Source organism: Mastigoproctus giganteus, chromosome 6 (genome assembly GCF_048544385.1).
Source record: "Mastigoproctus giganteus isolate SK-2022 chromosome 6, ASM4854438v1, whole genome shotgun sequence".
Classification (NCBI taxonomy): Eukaryota; Metazoa; Arthropoda; class Arachnida; order Uropygi; family Thelyphonidae; genus Mastigoproctus; species Mastigoproctus giganteus.
This window is the reverse complement of record NC_143580.1, coordinates 80,277,025-80,297,607: the sequence shown is the minus strand read 5'-3', so window position 1 is coordinate 80,297,607 and position 20,583 is coordinate 80,277,025. Positions and strand designations below refer to the sequence as shown.

The following is a 20,583-nucleotide window of genomic DNA, read 5'->3' as shown; positions in this document are numbered from 1 at the left end:
AAATTCACTTTTTGATTTACATTAATTTAATAAAATAAATTATTTATTTAAATTATTATTAAATACATTTATCAATTTAATTATCAAATAATGATTCGATGAAATATTAATTAATATTATAACCATAATAATATTTAGTTAATTAATTAAATTATTAGTATTGGTTAATGGTACAAGGAAGGCATGACTTTTGCTGCATCAAGCAAAAAAAATAAATAAATAAATAATAATAATAAATCACAATCCATTTCCCTCCTTCCATAGGTGGACACATACACGTATGTGTCTCATACTGATGCGGCTCTAATGGTTTTCCTCATATCCACTCGTGCTTCACATGCCACTAGCCAAAACTGTCAAGCTAATCATGTGCGTGAGTGTCTGCGTGTACTGAAGGCAGCGCGTTCAGTTTCATGCTGTCAAAATATTTTCTGATTAGCTTCCTTAGCAACTTGGGAGCAGCGATCACTTGGAAGACTGTATGTCCCCCCAGTGGCCTAACTATGCCAATGCAGCCACTGCTGTGCATTAGGTCTCACTGCCCGAAACAGAAAAAAATGTAATTGAATAAAAATGTAAGTTTTTTTTAGTGATGTTTATGATAAAATTTACTATGTCTACTTAATTAACAATAATTTTTTTTCACACAAAGCATGTTTATTGTTTGCTAGCTGCATAGCACAAGTGAAACTGCAGTGAATAGAGGTGAAATGGTATTGGCATAGCTGCAGCTCCCAGGGCAATTTTTAAAGATTTTTTTTTTTAATTTTACCAAAACAAATATTTTCAGGGGGGGGGGGGGCACACTAAACTTTGAATTGGGGCCCACTTTTTATAGTTACGACAGTGGCTGTTCCCTTGGTTCTAAATCTTAAAACGCACGAAAAGACGAAATTGCTCAAAGAAAATAAAACAGGGTAATTGTTAAAAGCGGCGGGGGGGGGCAGAATATTTTAAGGGAAAGGGTTAAAATGGAGAGTATTTAAAGCAGTGTTTCAAGGATATTCACGTGTTGTTGTAGCAGCATACAAAAACTTTGTAAGTTTTAATCATCATGTACTTTTAATCATCAAAGACACCCCGGGAGCGTCTGCCAAGGAACTATTAATGGGCCACCTCTCTCCTATTTCCGGGGCTGCACAAGGCTAGCCCTTGAAAACTGGAAGAAATGAAAGGAGACGACATTTGAAATGGGAAGGGAAAGCAATAAACAGCGGATGAGGTTTGTCCTGGAAGGAGGCAGAGAAGGAATTTTCATCTTGCACTGAGAAAGATTCCATTGATTATCCTTCTCCAGTAACTGCAGATCCAAGCTGGCCTTTAAATCTTCCCAAGTGGTCAGCATCAACTATCCATAGAGGCAACTTATTCCAATGATTAACAGCTTGTTGGCTCGAAAGTTCGAACTGAGGCCCTGCCCAGCCCAGGCGGAAAGAATGTTCGAATCCCGTCAATGACGCGAGGAATATTTTATGAATTTTGTTTTCATAATGTGGCTGAATTTGTCTCAGGCAAGGGGTACATAGTTTTTCCTCCCGGAAACAGCAAACCTATCAAAAAATACACACAGTTACAGACACGATATACTGACGCCCCACAGCCTTAATGTTTTGGCGATTAACATATACATTGTCTCCTAGTTCAATTGTCATTAACATCTGAAAACTTCATTTTTCATTCAATTTGCTATCCTCACGCAGAGCCTTATAAACTTATATCACTCCCAGAGGTTACTAAGTTCTGTAGCCCCCATATCAGAAGTCTTATCTGGTATGGGTTCCCTTTTATTGATTTCTCCAGAAGTGTTCACCATCTTTGAACTTTTCACTAAGATTACCTTTTTTAATATGTGGCCTGAATGGCCTCCATATCTTGATATAGTGTTCTGAGTGTAGTCTCACAATTACCTTACATATTGAATTCATAATCTTTCTCTTAAAGTAATTTTTCTATAAATCACTGAGAGGACACCATTTTCCATCCGTGACACCTGCCTGTAATGTGCAGGCCTTTCTGTACTTTCAAGTACTTTGCATCCTTTGTGCTTATTACCCGCTCATATCATGAAAAATTCTTCGGGTAATGCGGCGCAGCAGAGGCGTAATTAACACGTGGTGAATGTGGCCCTGGCCATCAGCACCCATTAACTATAGGCGGCCAAATAGAGTTAAAGAAAAGCCACAGAAATACTGAATTTAGAGATAATTTTTAAAATATCACTACATTTGTTATATATTTTATTAATGAACAACAGGAATTAAATTATTTTATTATGGTGTTAGACATCTTTACTTCCAAAGTATGTAAATAAGAAACTCCCTTAATTGTAGTGTCCCCCGCCAACTTACCCTAATATAATTTGCTTATATTGTTTGCTATCTTGGTATTAGCGTTAAAATGTCAGAACAATGCATCTGTCTTAAAAAATAAAATTAACGGATAAATAAAAATAAAATGTCTCCTAATTTTTATATATTTAATGTTTCATTTATACTGACGCACGATCATATACGTCAGAGGTGTTTACAACTAATCATTTTGAGAGTGAATACAATATAACCCATTTAGCAATTATGTGAGCTCTGACTGCGGTCAACTCCAATGCGCGTGTTACCTCTCCTTACCGTTCACCACTCAGCTACGTTAAGCCTACATTTTTTGTTCATACTCTGGGATGGCTGCTTGCGGTTAGCCTTGTTCATCTTATTCTTATACTTCTAAATATTTACCTAATCCTTCTTTAACTCCCTGATTCTACAAAGCCAGGTGGCTACTTGTTCCAATAGTTGATTATTCATTGACTAAACTTTGCTTAATTTGAATATTGACTTTGCTTAATTTGAATATAAGTCTCCTTATGTGCATCGTCACAGAAAGAGAAAATATATCCCCACCATTAAATCCATTCAATTCATTCAAGACCTCAAACACCTCAATCAGATTCCGATTGTGAGGTGTGGTTTCCAAATTTTATAGCTTACAAAATTGACGTCTCCTCCTAAAGGAGACATCAGTTTTTGGTGTCCCCTCCTAATGTTGTTGCCTTCTATTGTATCCTTTCAAGGAAGTCAATATCATTCCTGAAATGAAGCTCTCAGACTTTGTATACTGCATTTAAGATGTGATCTGACCATGGGGGTCTCCTTTCAGAGCCCAACGGACTTTTTACTTAAGTAATTCTAGAAAGAGTGGGTATTGCCCGAAAGTTAGTATTAATTTGGGATTACCGTGAGACAAATATTTACTTTTATGAAAGATTAATTGCTGTTTTTTACTCAATTGCATATATTTTTAAACTCTTTATCCGGTCCTCACTTTTGCGTGTTTACACATTTAAAACTACATCTTTCAAGGCGATTCCGATTCAAAAGAGTTGTTCTGCAAACAAATTACGACTGATTATATGCAGGAAGCCCAGATTTCTTTAATAGTTGCAAGAATAATTGATTAGTGCCTAAATGCCTCAATCGGTTTAGTGAATACGTAGAAAACTGAGTATGCAGAATAATAATAGACGAGCGTGTAGAGTAGTATACGCGTTTGATTATGTGATGGACATTGTAAACCCAATTATAAAACGCATCCAGTCGACTATGTTACCTCACAGTTCAGGAAACGCTTCACCACTGATTCCAAGGCTGTTTTTAATTATTAACGTCCTAAGCTGCTTCAACATATTTTGGCAGGAATCTATTTGCATAATACCACAGAATCCATGATGACTGAAGTGGGGGAGCGTTAACACCAAACTAGAACAGTATACACGTTTGAGCTAATAGTGGTTTGAGCCCACGTGATCTCCTATGCTTTCTAACGTAAACTCCTCTGACCATGTGTGTTTGATCCAGAGTATAAATAGAAAATGTATTTATTCAGGGACGTCAGAAAGACAAAGAGAGGGAAGGAATAAATTTGTCAATTATAGTAATAGCTCTATTTGGGTTTCGATAACAAAGCTTTCCCTAATATGCATCAGCAAAGCTTATGTTCATCTCGAGCCGCATATGAAATTATAATGTACCAGTGAAGATGTATTAGCCGAAATGTTGAGAGATAATAAAGAATTGCTGTTTTTTGCATAATTTATGATTTATAAAGTACAGTACTAAAGTTTACTGATATTGTCAACTATGTTCCTGAGAATCAGCTTCAGGTTTCAAAAATCGCATTTTTGCCACAATCGAAGGTTGCCACGCTGTGTATGCAAGTTTTATAGTCTTTCCGGACTTGCCTCTATACCGTTATTTAATCCTGAAGCAAAAAAAAAAAAAAAAAATGTAAGACAATTCAGCGACAGAAATTAAACATAATATGTTTCGTAACTTACCAGTCCCCCGCTCCTGACGCACTTACCACAGTCTGAGGAATTGGCACAGGATAATGAAGAGCTCTTACACAGTTCTGAAATATATAGATTAAGTGATAGAAAAAAAACCTTTTATATCAAGAAGCGCAAAAGTTTTCAAACAAAACATTTACATAATTATATTCACTGGCCAAAAGATTAGAAATCTTTATTCAACGTCTAGCAGGGCCTGAATTGCACCATTTATACGTCGTGGTATGGATTCCAATAGGTGACTGAGGAAGTCTAGTTCCAGATTTGACCATTTTCATCAGAATATTTATCAGCTGCTGTATTTTAGTCGGTAGAGAACTGCAAAGCTTAATTGTTCTTTCCAACATATCCTAGATGTTCTCAATTGAATTCAGATGTGGAGAACTAGGCAGCCAGAGTATATGTTGGAAATCTTGGGAATGTTCCACGAACCATTCGGATACAATTTTTGCATGGTGAATATTTCAGTTGTCGTCTTGAAATAATCCATTGCAATCCGAATAAAATTGAAGCACTGCAGGATGAAATTGGTCCTACGCGACAAAAAGATATTTATTGTAGGTAACATGACGTTCCAACAGTGTGAGAAGACCCAGTCCGTACCAACAGAACATAACCAATACCATGATAGTAACTCTAGCCTCATCAGTGGCGAACACGACACAGCCTGGATGCATGGCTTCAAGAGGTTCACGCCACAAAAAAAAAAAAAAAAAAAAAAAAGCACGGCTATCAAATCTCAGATTCAACACTTGCCTCGTTGGAAATGGGTATTTCTTTGTTTAAATTCGGACTGAAGGACTTTTAGGACTGAAGTCTCTTTTCGTCTTCCACTCATCAGTAAAGTTGCACACTTCTTTACGGATAGTTGCTTTCAACACACCAGTGTTTTCTCAATTGTGGCTACTGCTAAACATGCTCCAACAATAATACCTTTTTGAAAATTGGAACGATCACTTGTCTTCCCCATTACCATATCGACTAGGCTCAGACCAAGAAACTTGGGATCATACTAAGTGACAATTTATATTTGAATACCTAATTTTTTGGCTAGTTAGTGTAGTAGCTAATGATAGAAATCTCTTCTGAATTTAGATTAAATTAAATTAATAACACTTAACTGCACGTTTGGAAAACAACAAGTAGTTCAATGGTGTTAAAGTGCGGAGTTTTACAAATAGAAGTTTTCACTCTGCTAATAAGCCACGGAGTATTTATATCTAAAGTATTTATTGTATTAAACTAGAAATTTCCTTTCTTCTCTATCTGAAGACAGCAAGTAGTATTTAATGGACCTATCATCATCATGCCTTTCACTCAGCATATCTTCTGAATACACAACAAAAAACAAAACACCTTTGACAACACAGTATAAAATTAAATCCAAGTAATTGTACCATTTTTAACCCCACTTTAATCCCCTGTGGTTTAAAGACAAATGATAATATAGTTTATGTAATATACAAAAGAAGTCAAAATGTTATTATTTGACTATAAAAATGCGACCTTTTGAGTTTTCTACACATAGGAAACATACTCGTATCAGTCTGATCGACGTTCAAACCATTCGCAGAAGTAAAAAGGCCAATAGAGAGAAGTTGGGAGACCTGGAAAACCAAGAAAATTCTATTCTGACCTTATAACACGGAAGTCAGATGTCTTCAGCGAAGTCAGATGTCTTCGTGACATCTGGTGCAGATGTACTGCACCAGATGTCACGAAACTATATGTCCCACACGTTTGCGTTCAGTACCCACAAGTTCCGTTTTTCATCATTCCCTCGCGGTTCAGTGGTTATGATTCAGTCCTTCCACACTGTGAAAAAGCGCAGTTTGAATCCCTAACCGACAGGAGGAATGTTTTAGCGAAATGTTTTACAACATAGCTCATTTAATCAATCTCGGAGTAAGTTTGCATGGTTTCATTTCCCAGAAAGTTGGGTTTTCGGTCCAGCAAACTGGTAAACTGATAAAAGAACATACTCTGTGACTGACACCTCATGGCCTCAGTTATTTTGGTACATAAAACAAACCACTCCAACAATTCTTCACTATTTTGATTCTCAGAAAAATTGTGTGACCAGTAAATCTGTAGTAATAATGGTATGTAAGGATATTTTAAAAATAGAGGGAAATTTCCAGTTTGTATTAGGACATTATCTTAATCAAGAATTTGATCTTGAAAGTAACTCTCACTGATGTACGTATCAGTATGAATAGTGGCAAATGATTCAACAAAGCAAGATTATACAGCCATCAGCCAAAAAAAAAAAAAAAAACAATCAACTGTTCAACCCACATAATAATTTGTCTAATTCTTCCTTTTAAATTTATTCAAACTACGCACTTCCACAACATCAGATGGAAGTTTATTACAACAAGGTAGTACCTTCTGGTTGAAAGCATGCCCTAGCGGTAGCACAGTGGATATAATCAGCCATCTAATACAGCGTAGAAAAGGCCATGTTCGAATCCCGTCAATGACACGAGGAATTATTACAGGCATTTTTCACAACATGACTGAATTAGTCGGTTTCAGGAGAGGGTAGCATGGAATTTTTGTTTTTTTTCTCAGGGAAATTCGAATGTTTTGTACAGCAAACAGGCATATCGACCACAGAACCCACGCAATTTACAAACGTAAGGTATATGGTCTGAATCGCCGATGTTCCTAAAATGCAATAACAGTAACTGAAAGCAAATTTCCGCATGCATCTTGCAAGCATCGTTTTTCAATTTAAATTTATGTCTCCTTTATGCAATGTCCAATAAAAATGAAGGATGCTCTCCACATTTAGTTTACTCAATCCATTTAAAGTTTGCAGAACTGAACTTTTACGTGGTAAAAGAACTTTCACGTTGCCTTTCTCCTTACTTAACTGTTTCTACTAATCGATATCCTTCTTAAAACGAGGCTTGCAGACCTGCATGCAGTGCTCAAGATGCAGCCTAACAATTAAACTATACAAGATAATCGCCTCCTTGTCTCTGGTGGCAAAATTCCTGTATATGATTGAGAGAACCGCACTAGCAGCCCATTTGTTACTGCTGAGAGAACTTATGTTAATATGCTATTCTGGGATTAGACTGCCCACAATTTACAGACGCGATGTACTTATACCTCTTGGTCTTAGTTCTATATCTTCGGTGGACATTCTAAAGAATCCAACCAAAATATATGTAGTACCTTGCATTTATCAATGATAAACCACAGCCACTTCTCTAGTCTTGTTGCAGTGGTATGCATTGATTGTGACATTAACCATCTTGCCAACCTTTGAATTATCTGTAAACTTAGACATTAAGTTTGACCTTCCTTCATCAGAATTTCTGCACAACTCGGAGCTGCGTCGGCAAGTGAGGGTGTCATTTGCGAAAGGTGCGGAGTATTTAATGTTTATTTATACGTAAATATCAATAAAGAAATCAATAAAAAAGCAAGCTATTATAATAAATATACAATCTTCAGGCGAAAAAATATCTTAGCTCGACCCTGACACAGCCACATTTTAATCACTAGGGCATTGGCAGCTGGCCATAATAATTGGAGTGATAACCCTTACTGGGCTACATCGGGAGGAAGTGGTGTGAAACAATAAAAGATAGTTAGCGAAACCACTAGAGAAACTATGGGAAAAAAAAGTTAATGGGATTCAATTCAAAAGTTTTTTTTTATAAGGTTATATTTTGGTTGGATTCTTTAGAATATGCACCGAAGATATAGAACTAAGACGACGAGGTATAAGTACATCGCGTCTGTAAATTGTGTTCTGTGGCCACTTGACTTATTTTTTGAGATGAAAAATCGGAGTTACCGAGAGAAAGCGTGCAACCCTCACATGAAAATGACTAATTTGGTGATGGTGTACAAAATTATTATGAAAGTTATTCACTCAACGGGAAGTAATTTATCGGACGACAGGAATCGAACAAGGCTTTTCTTACATGGTGCAGAAGAGCAAGGAAACTATCCAATGAGAAACCAGCGAGGGCCACAGCGTTTTTAGCCTTTGTTTTGCTAAGTGCCGCATAATGTCTGCGAATTCATCTTCAGAAGAATGGAAAACGATCGAAATTATGAATGCAATTTATCCCAACATCAACTAAACTACGAACAAAAAGAGGATTTAAAGTATGAACTGTATTATCACAGTTAAAAAGAAACACTAAGCTGGTCTCACAGGCGTGATAGTTGTGCAATAATCTTATTCTCCATCTGGTGCAAGATGAAATTATTATAATCAGATATACAGTATTCAAAAAAAAAAAAAAAAAAAAGTCTAAAAGTAGTCCTTTCACAATTTAAGGAATCTACATACGTTCTTTTCCTTTCTGCTTCCTCTAACTGGAAAATGGGCACCCTGCGGGAGATTAGAGACGAGCAAAACTCCATTGTTTCCCAGTGTAATTACCAAAATGTGAATATGTTCCAGCAGAGGAACACAAAGATTGACACATTCCCTTAACGTAGAATCCAAATTCGAGGTTCCTGCAGAAAACAATAAATAAATAAATAAATAATTAAAATAAAAAATAAAATAATAAATAAACAAAATAATAGAAAAAATAAATAAAATAATAAAAAATAGTTTGTTTGTTTGTTAAATTTTTTGTAGTGGCGCACTACAGTCAAAGGGAATGCGTTTATGTGTTTCTGTGCAAATAGTGTGAGGAGCTCACCGAAAATTTAGCGTTCTGATGTGCAAACATGATTGCTCGAAGAAAACAGTTGAAGCTCTAAAAGCAATTAAAGATACCCATCAACCACTCAGCTGCCCAGCTCAAAGCTAGAGCCTAAAGAAAATTAGGCTCTAGCTTTGAGCTGAGTCCTTGGGCCTTGGGCCACTTCTGGTTTTAGGTTGCATACAGTTGATATAACTATGCATTCAAATGCCACACAAATTTGCGTCTTTTGTACAAGTCAAATTTAAAAAGCAGCAGTTATGAGACGTAGTAAAGATATCATTGAGTTTCAAAAGGGAAAGGGATTGGGAAAGCTCGTGGGTCGAGTGCTTTCATTACACGGGCACAAATTCACCTTAGGTAAATTTGTGCTATTGTAATTTTATGCAACTGAGGTGATGATAATAAAAAATATATTAAATAAAAAAATATATGCATAATGGACGCACATGACATTTATGCGCATAAATGGACCTGTTGTTGATTTTTGTTCCGCATGTTGATTTTTGTATGAGCGTGCGCACGTTGATTTTCGGATTGCGCATATCCATTTACCATAGGCCCTTTTTTCCCATTACCCATTTACCCATTGCGTATGCACATGTCCATTTACGTATGTGCGTGCGCATGTCTATTTACGTATGCGCATGCGCATGCTGATTTATCTATGCGCGTGCGCATGTCTATTTACGTATGCGCTTACGTAAATAGGCGTGCCCTTGCTCATTTATCTATGCGCGTGCGCATGTCTGATTTTTTATGCCCTGATTTTTAATGTACCTTTGGCGATAGGGGCAAAAAACCCTGGACGCCACAATGCGCGTGTGCATGTCCATTTAGGTATGCCAGTGACAAAAGGTGCGCATACATGGACATGCGCACCGCGCATGTCGATTTACCTATGCGCGTGCGCATGTCCATTTAGGTGTGCGCGTGAGCATGCCAATTTAGCGTATGCGCGTGCGCATTGCTTGATTTTTATGCCCATAGGGAGGCCGCAAATGCGCGTGCGCATATCGATTTTTGTATGCGCGTGATCTATTTAGGTATGCGCATGTGCATGTCAATTGATAGACATGCGCACGCGCATGTCTATCAATCTATTTATGCGCGTGCGCATAGATAAATAGATTTTATGCCCACATACAACAGGGGAGTATAACAGGGGAGTATAACACTGGAGACCACAAATGCGCGTGCGCATATCGATTTTTGTATGCGCGTTTTATACACGCGTGCGCATGTCTATTTACATATGCGCGTGTGCATATCGATTTTTGTATGCACGTGCGCATGTCGATTTGCGTATGCGCGTGCGCATGTCGATTTACGTATGCGCGTGCGCATGTCCATTTACGTATGCGCGTGCGCATGTCGATTTGCGTATGCGCGTGCGCATGTCGATTTAGGTATGCGCCTGCGCATGTCTGATTTTTATGCCCACGTGCAATAGGGGCATAGCAGATGTGCGCGCATATCGATTTTTGTATGCGCGTTTTATATACGCGTGCGCATGTCGATTTTTGTATGCGCGTGCGCATGTCGATTTACATATGCGCGTGCGCATGTCCATTTAGGTATGCGCGTGCGCATGTCGATTTACGTATGCGCGTGCGCATGTCGATTTAGGTATGCGCGTGCGCATGTCGATTTACATATGCGCGTGCGCATGTCGATTTTTGTATGCGCGTGCGCATGTCGATTTAGGTATGTGCGTGCGCATGTCGATTTGCGTATGCGCGTGCGCATGTCCATTTGCGTATGCACGTGGGCATGTCTGATTTTTATGCCCACGTGCAATAGGGGCATAAACCCTGGAGGCCGCAAATGTGCGCACATATCGATTTTTGTATGCGCGTTTTATATACGCGTGCGTATGTCAATTTTTGTATGCGCGTGCGCATGTCGATTTTTGTATGCGCGTGCGCATGTCCATTTAGGTATGCACGTGCGCATGTCGATTTACATATGCGCGTGCGCATGTCCATTTAGGTATGCGCGTGCGCATGTCCATTTACGTATGCGCGTGCGCATGTCCATTTACGTATGCGCGTGAGCATGTCTGATTTTTGTATGTGTAGCTTCGGCTACATGAGCATACAAAAAGCAGACCGGGCTAGCCGAGTGGGTAAAGTACCTGCCCGGCAACCCAAAGGTCGCGGGTTCGATTCCCGCCTCGGGCTTGGATCAAAGCACTGCAAAAACCTTGGGAGGTGCAATATGGCCACAGAAGCCGATGCGCCAACAACTACCAAATCAAAAAAAAAAAAAAAAAAAAAATCAAGCATACAAAAAAAAAACGCGCATACAAAAACCCCGCCGCAAAAAATCGTGGCCAAAAAAATAGGAGGCCGCAAAAAAATGCGCGTGCGCATGTAGATTTTTGTATGTGCGTGCGCACGCGCATACCTAAATCGATATGCGCGTGCGCATGTCGATTTACGTATGCGTTTGTCCATTTACCTATGCGCGTGCGCATGTCTATGTATGCCCACGTAGCCATTTATTTATGTTTTCGGGGAAATCCTGAGGTAGGGAAGGACTGGAGGCCGCAAAAAAAAAAAAAAAAACAACCCTGGAATCCACATAGGGGAGGCCTGGAGGCCGCAAAAAAAAAACCCTGGGGGCTACAAAAAATGCGCGTGTCTATTTGGGTATGCGCGCGCATGTCGATTTATGTATTCGCGTGCGCATGTCGATTTTGGTATGGGCTTGCGCATTTCCATTTATGCCCATGTCTATGATTTTTGTATGCTCATGTAGCTTCATTTGTTTTTGTACTTTGTTGCGGCTTCCAGGGAAACCCTGGAGGCCGCAACAAAGTACAAAAACAAATGCGCGTGCGCATGTCCCTTTAGGTGTGCGCTTGCCTATTTATCACACATCACGTATGTCTATTTTTGGATAACTGGTATTCAGATCATAGACATACTGCGTTCATAATTTATATATAATATAATATAATTGGATGTGCGCGTGCATCCAGTTAGGTACAATAAAGATTCTTCTTCTTCTACAAATCATTTTATATATGTCCATTATCATTTAGTACGTTTATAACTTGGATGTCACGCGTTGGTCTCACATAATTGTCACCAAGAACATTTTCAAGCTTGCGAAACTGCTAACTGGTGATTACTCGCCGAAAAATGACCCCGTATGACCCAAAGGTGGGCGAATAGGACACCATCCCCTCCACTCAGCAGCGCGCTCACACAGCTGGGAAGCCTTCAGCGATTTTTTCCTTTTAACACCATTAAGATCTACAAGATCTTAATGGATACTAAGATCTTCAAGCAGACCCAGAAAAGCTTTGTATGCTCGGGCATACAAAGTTTCAAGGACTGAAATGTTTCAAAATGCATTACTCCACCTATAAATGATGAGTGAAGCCCACAGATGAAAACAAAACAGAATGCAGGAAATGAAGAATGAACTGGTCGAGACTGTTTATTGCTCTGCTCCTGTTATGTTTACATTATACGTCTTATCTTTCTGTGAACTCGCTGTAAATAATGGTGTTGATGTGAACATTCTATCTCTGAACATGGCTATCTCTGAATGGCTTGTCTGCTAACCCCTCGAAGTGCAAAGTTATCTCTTTCTCATCTTGCAGATCTCCACAACTAATGAATACGGAGTATAGTATTAACTCTGTGATCATCGAAAGGTGTGACCAAGTTAACGACTTAGGGATTCTCTTTTCCAGCAGTGCTAAATTCGATGCCCATGTCCTTAAAATCACCAGCAAAGCATTCAAAACACTGGGATTCATCAAACGGAACACATACAAGTTCAAAAACTACAGATATGCGGTTATCCTTTATAAAACTATTGTTCTGCCAATCCTTGAATTCAGTTCACCCATCTGGAATCCTCACACAAAGACTTTAACTAACAAAATTGAAGCAGTCCAAAAAAACTTTATCCGTTACCTTACGTACCGCAATCCTCTATTCTATCACTCAGTGTATTATGAATCGCTGTGTGATTACTTTCATCTAAGGCCTCTGTGCACTAGAAGAGTTACTGCTGACATCGCCCTCGTAGCCAAAGTAATCACTGGAATTTATGAAGCATCTGATATCCTGAGTAAAATAAACTTCAATGCTCCCTGTAGACAAGTCAGGAACCTTACACCGTTTCGCCTTGACTCTGCCAACACGGACTTTATGAAGTTCAGTCCACTGAACAGAATCAGCAAATCAGCAAATGACTCTCTCATTGACTTCTTTGACAACTCCCAATCACTGATGAACTCCATCCACAAGTTTGCCTCTTCTCTTAAACTGCAAAGTGACTAGCTCGCATCTAATTATTGTAGCTTATTATTTGTTATATTATTTTTCTATTCTTTAACGGATTAATTATTACTTGTTTTACCGGTAACTTAACTTAATACAATCCTCTTTTGTAAATATGCTTTTATTGTTTGAATCTATATCAATGTTTATCGTCCTGTAGGATTTCACATTATTGTTATTATGTTTATTGATCTGATCTGATCTCAGATACACTGTTAATGGTTACCTGTTGTGTATCTTTTTATTAATAAAATAAAATAAAATAAAATAAAATAAAAATAAAATAAAATTCTCTAATTGCTTGTAAAATTACAAATTATGCTTGTGCTCTCTTTCTATCTGCCCGTCATGTAAAATAAGGCAATGATATGTATAATATAATTAATTAGACAATGTATATTTTGTATACTTACGATATGTATAAATTATAAATGGATAATTATGTATATAACTTATATTTGTATATATGAATGTGCACCCCCTGGTTAATAGCCTAAGCGGGTGTCTCTTAGGAATAAATAAAGATAAAAACAAGAACATGTGTGCATGTCGATTTATAAATAACATCTTTATTGTAAAGTTCATCGGTACACGCAGGTACCACAACCCTTCACGGCATCATGTCAAGGGTTAACAAACGGCAGAGATAACCTCGCCGGGATTATAAAGATTAATTATAGGCAGATTATATATAAATAAATAAATAAATAATCTTTATTGTGTACAAAGGATGTATACAATTTTACCCTTCACGGCAGGAATGCCAGGGGCTTCACATTGGCTGGTGTACAAAGGCCTTGAGGACGGGGCCCACATCGAAGTTCGGGTTCATCCCCCAGGGCCAACAATATAATACGTTTCAGTTAACTTATTCACAATATTCATAAAAATGTTATACAGTATTTTTCACATTATGTACAATATTATACAGACATCATTTTTACATTTATTATACTGCCACATTACTGTGCAGTTTGCCTGGTTGGGTGTAGGTCATCAAGGATCTCCCTCCGGTATTTGCGGTCCTTGACAAATTTGTAGAGGTCGCCTTTGATTGCTTGTACTGTGATAAGCATCTGCTTGGGGAGGAAGCGGTCGCTGAGGGCTAGTCTGTTATGGTTGGCTATAAGGGTTGGAGCTGATCTCAGTCCGGGTTGAGGGATCCTCCAGCTGCACAGTTCCCATATGTTTGGCTCCGAGATTATTCCAGTGGTCATTTTGACAGTTAGGGCGAGGCGTCTTTCCATTATAAGATTTGGCAGTCGGGCAAAATTCAGTGCGGTTGCCATCGCAGTTGTTCTTTGCTGGGGTGGACGATGATGTTCATGTGTGATCTAACGAAGGAGCCAGTATTCGGAGGAGTACACACGCTTGATATTCGTGGGGGCTGCAGATGCCCATATTTCTGAGGCGTATAACACGACGGAGTATACAGAGGTGTATATGTACCGCCGAGTCACATCCAGATCCTTAACGTGAAGTAGTTGTTGTTTGGTAGTCCACCGCATCTTGCAGAATTTTGTTATGAGCTTGTCGATGTGGGGCTTGAAGGTCAGTTTGCAATCGAAAACTACTCCCAAGTCTGTGTGTGTATTTACCACTGGAAGGAGAATGCCATTTAGAGAAACTTGGACGTCAGTGGGTTGGTGCTTCAACGAAAAGACAATTTGGGCTGATTTTGCCGGATTAATAAGTAGTCCAAATTGATGGAGATAGGATTCTAAGTCGTGTAGCTTTCGATTGATCTTTTCATTAATTTTTGAGATATGTTCCTCCGGGTTGATCTGGGCGTGTAGCTTAATATCGTCAGCACAGCAGATTATGTCTTCTCTCTCTTGAACAAACGGAATAATGACTGCAGTAAATAATGCTCCGGAGAGGACTCCGCCTTGGGGAACTCCTGCAGTGATTTTTCTTGAAATTATATTTTGATCCGCTGTAAGGACAATGATTCTGTCTGATAGCAGGGTTGTGATAAACCACAACAAGTCGCCTGTTATATGGAAGTAATTTTCTAGGAGGTGAACGAGTGAGGGAATGCTGATTGAGTCGAAGGCAGCTTCCAGGTCGACATACGTAACGGCAAGTTCTGCTTTAGCTTCTAGTGCACTGAGAATGGTGCTGGTTATAGAAGTTAAATTGGTGACTGTGGATCTTCCGGGAATGGCATAGTGAATTTGTGGGGGTTTGTGAGGCATGATTTGATTGGTGATGGTTGAGAGTAATGCCTTCTCCATAAGTTTCAAGAGGCTGGAAGAGCGAGAGATTGGCCTGAACTGTTTAATGAGGGATGCAGATTGGCATTTAGGATGTGGCCTCACAGCATATCTGTTCCAGAGAGGGGGAAAGTAGTGCTGCATTAAGATACGGTTAAAAATTGAGAGTAGTGGATCAATGATAAACGTGCTGAGACACTTGATCATGAATTGTGGCACAAGGTCAGGGCCTGCAGTTGCGGTGGGTGGCAATCTATTCATAGCAGTTATAAGCTGCTTCCTGGTGATGCTAACGGTGGCGAGCATATCCGTTGGGATGTTGTTGACAGGTAAGTTGCCTGGATATGTACAGTATATATAAAAAAAAGTTCTTATAGCAGATAACATTTACTTGGAAGGAAAAATAATACAAATTGTGATAACAAAAGATATTTTCCTCGACTCCGGTTTTCTGAGAGTTTCTTGCCCAGCCAGAACGATCTGAGATCAGTTGGTAGTTGTGGAGACCACGTGCAGATCTAGGATGAGCCGTCTATACTTTTCATCATCTATGATTTTAAACAAATCCGCATCCAGGGATTGAACCAGATGGAGCTTCTGATAAGGAAGGAACCGATCTTTAAAATGTTGGGAGCAGAGAGCTGGTTGGGGAATCCGTCAGCACACGGTATCCCAAACGTTGGGTGCTGAGACTCTCCCGGCAATCATTCGGCAATCATGCTGAGACTCTCCCGGCAACCACGAGAGACTCTTCTCTCGTGCATTAATGCTGAAAACCTGGTTAAATTCAGCGCTTTGGCCATCGGTGTTGTGCGCTGCTGTGCTGGGAGATGACACTTCCAGGTTGCCCACTTCAGGAGCCAGTATTCAGCGGCTTTTAATGGTTTAATTGTGGTGTCTGCAGCTGAGCCCCACAACTCTACTCCATACAGTACACCTCCGAAAATCATCATCCTGATATACATTTTTATCAGGTTTATGTTCTGAATGTGTAGCAAGTTTATTATACTTACTGTTTCTAAAAATATCGCATTGGGTTTTACTCTCATTGATTTTACGTTAATAAATGCCCTTTCTTAAAAAGTTTCTTACTGTTTTTGCTTTCTACAACAAAATTGCAGCCTGCACGGTTCGTAAAATATGCATTATATTTTAAATCATGGCCTAAAAAAGAGAGTAATTGCTAACACTCACCTGTCCCGAATAATGTAATAATGTAGGTTTTTCCATGTGCAGTTAACGTTAAATAAAAGCGATCCCCTCAAAGCACCATAATGGAAATGACTGCTGTATTAATTCTCAGAAACTGAGAGTAGAGTTAATTTCTTTACAATTATGTGTATTGGGTAGAACTGTGTGTAATATCTCATGAGAATTGGGGCTGACACACAAAATGAAATAACAAACTTTTATTATACAATAAGGCCATTTATTAGTAGATTACATAAGGAAATTACTTATAAATTATCAGTTTTACTCTTTCATATATTTTCTCTTAATGAAATTAATCAGTTAATTAAGGCGCATTTAGGGCTAGAGCCTCAAGCTGCGAACAAATTTAGACTATGTTTATAAAGTGCTCAGCATCAAAATGGCTGTGTATTATGATGCTAAGCACTTTATATACATAGTCAGTTAATTAATTAATCATAATAGTGTTCTTAAAATTCGCCCCTGGTCTTCCTTTAATAATTCAATTTACGATCAATTTAATTCGGTTCAGCATCTCTTAATGATGCTGAACTCACCACAACTTGTAAAAATATCAAATATATCATCAATATATGTATGATGATATTTTACTGGAAAGTTAAATGCATATCGGTTAGTACTATTTTAAAATACTAATCTTCTCCTCCCCTTCCCCGACAACATACAACCATGAAAATAGTACATTTAAATATTGTTTAAGAAAATAATAATTTTAAATATTGTTTAAATATTACCTTTTGTAGGTCATCAATCTTATTTTTAGTGTGGAACTCCCTTCTAGTACAAATTATTTTGCTACCGCCCCTTTAACAATACGTAAATAAATTTATACTCGAGTATAGTTTAGAGAAACATTTAACAATTATTGTTGGTAAATATATAAATTAAAATATTTTGTAATGCTTCTAATTAAAGCGAAAAGATAGTAAGTGCCCAACTTATGCAATTAATTCGGTCCTATTGTTTTAGACTAAGTTGAAAACCGTTCGTGTCCAACAACTCGATACGATAAGCCATTTATTTGATATGCTTTGACCAAGCAACACCACACAACCATATGATTACCAACCAGACCCCATTGCTGGTCCAGATGATGAGCTGTTTTCCATTCAAATCGATCGACAGCAGCTCCTTCGAGCCATCAACTCGCTGCATCCGTCATGCACCGCTGGCGTCGATAAAGTCCCGCATTTCATCGTAAAGTGCCTCAGTCCATATATCCTTGATCCTCTGCTCTACTTGTTCAAATCCATCCTCTCTCATAGGGTGTTTCCTGCATCCTGGAGCAAATACGCTCTCGCCCAACTACCTAAAGTTCAACTACCAAGCCAGCCGAAGCACTATAGACCGATATCCACTGCATCCACACTCCTAAAGCTACTGGAAAAAGTCCTTCTTCCGCATATAACACGCCATCTTCTTCCACAACCACCAAAGCAACTCCATTATGTTCTCCCTAATAGATCAACCTTCTGGCAGTCCAAACGGCAATTCTAAATGCATTTGAGGCCAGATCAGAAATGGCGGTTGTTTATGCCGATATCGAAGAGCTGCTTTTGATAGCCTCAACATCTCAGCTCTTCTGAATCTCCTAACCAATTTCTTTCCGATCAAAGGTGACGTTTTCGCTTTTCTGCACTCGCTCCTCTGGAATAGAACAGTGTACCTCACTCATTGCAACCTCTCCTATACTCGATCCATCAATGCAGGTGTGCCGCAAGGTGGCGTTTTATCGGGGCTACTTTTTACTGCCCTCCTTATTCCGTTTGTGTGTAACAGAGATGATGTTATTTATTACCTACGCCGACGACATAAAGTTCCTAACGGAAATACCACCATCAGCCGATAGAGGAGTGATCGCATCGGAAATCTGTAATAAGATCACAGCTTTCTCTAGCCATCTCAACCATTTCGGTCTTAAACCCGCAAAAATCTGTTATTATGGTTTTTTCTCTGAAGAAGTGTCCCACCTTCATACAACCATCACTGGAGGGTGAAATTATTCCAAGTGTAACTAAACACAAAGATCTCGGTGTAACCTTCGATCCAAACCTTAGGTTCAACTGTCACATTGAATGTGTTCTACGCAAGATCAGACGAATGCGCTGGATTGCCCGTCAACATCTTCTTCATAACACAGACGCAAGAACCATAATCAGATATCTGCAAACCATTGTGTATCCTACTTTTCTGTATGCCTCTGAAACATGGGCCTCCGCAGTACCTTCTCTCACGAAGCCCATCCTCTCTAGCGAATACTGGATACTGAAGTGGGCAACCCGCAAACATCGACTCCCCCCCCCCAACAGAGGACCACCAGCATGCCCGACCAACTTCAAATCCCGCGGCTGCCTCATATAATCGGCATGAGGAGAACTGTGACCATAGCCAAAATGCTGGTTGGCAAAATCAACTCCCCTGACTTGTAGGATATGTGTCAGTGGCATGTTCCACTTCCTTCCCTAAGAGCCGTCCCTCTTCTTCAGCTACAACGGAACAGGCTGAAGATCAGTGACAGATTCCTACCTGGCCAAGTACTTCCTATAATACAAGCCCTGCTAATGATCGGAGTGGATCTCCAGAAATTCGCTTCGGATCGCAATTACAGGCGCTCGTTGGCCGAACTTGTTCCCCTTTTTGTTTGGCCCCTGATGTCGACTCATCCCGATATCTCCAACAAGAAAATGCGAAACCGTATACAACAACTTAATTCATGCATGTGAAATATTCTGACTTCTGTGAATATTTTGAAATATGTGCCTTGTACATATGAACGCGTACATACCTTGGTGTACTGTCTGCCTCACAACTATGTATATACTCATATCTATTGAATGGTTAATGCTACGTTTTTAAGTTAATTTCATGTTAAGTTATCTTTTTGTTATACTGTACATATTTTTATATTACCCTATATCATTGTCAAGCCCCTGGCCTCCTGGCTGTGGCGGGAACATTATTGTATCTTTACTGTAAAAATCTTTACTTTACGATAAAGATTTTCTCTGTATCTTCAGGGGATGGTCGAACTAACTACCGAAATTGTTTAAGAAAACATACTCGTATTTCATTCTATCTACGAATTCATGTAATTCGAACCCGCGTAAGTCGAGGACCTAACTGTATTTGTGTTACCTGCAGAGATATCATGTTTCAGTAGAATTATGACTGAGAAATTTGATTAATTTAGTCCTCTCTCTCTCTCTCTCTCTCTCTCTCTCTCTCTCTCTCTCTCTCTCTCTCTCTCTCCTCGCACACACACACATACAGCACACAAAACGTTTTTTTTATATATAAAGTTTAGGAAGTTAACTTTAACCTAACAGCTGCAGCTGTACCATTGCTCAACAATAATCATATTTTCTTTCTTCAGATGAGAGTGTTAATTCATTCGGTGATCCAAAACGGTGTTAAACTTATGACTGCTTCTCCACCAGTCAGATCACAGATGAAAATAAAATTTTCATCTGTGATCTGATCATTTATAAGATTCAAAATTTAAAAATTACCATATTAAGACTGGATATGTACGTATCAATCTTTTCATATTATGAAATTCTACTAACACAAAACCAAGGAAATTCATACATTGGAAGCCATTGGAGCCACTGCAATTGTAAAAAACTGATAACACTACAATGCCCATTTAATAAAAAAAAAAATTAAAAAAAAGTTTGTTCATTGTAATTGTTTTTAGGGAACAATATCGGTACAGCATGTTTACTGGATGCATATTTGATCTTCTAACGAAATTTCAAAAAAATATATTTATTGTTAGTTCTGCTATAAACTTCGAAAATTGGTGTACAAAAGAAGAAAAAAAGACATCT

The 20,583-nt window shown here is 38.8% G+C and overlaps 1 protein-coding gene across 1 annotated transcript in view; it reads right to left on the bottom strand.

Moving 5' to 3' along the window:
* Positions 1-20,583, bottom strand: part of LOC150084430 (uncharacterized) — a 256,526-nt gene that overhangs the window by 1,686 nt on the left and 234,257 nt on the right. Inside the window, exons 7-8 of the mRNA XM_090376228.1 lie at positions 8,658-8,827; positions 4,328-4,401 (exon numbers count right to left, since the gene is read on the bottom strand). Of these exons, the coding sequence (XP_090232354.1) occupies positions 4,328-4,401; positions 8,658-8,827 (244 nt within the window). The remainder of the gene's footprint in view (positions 1-4,327; positions 4,402-8,657; positions 8,828-20,583) is intronic.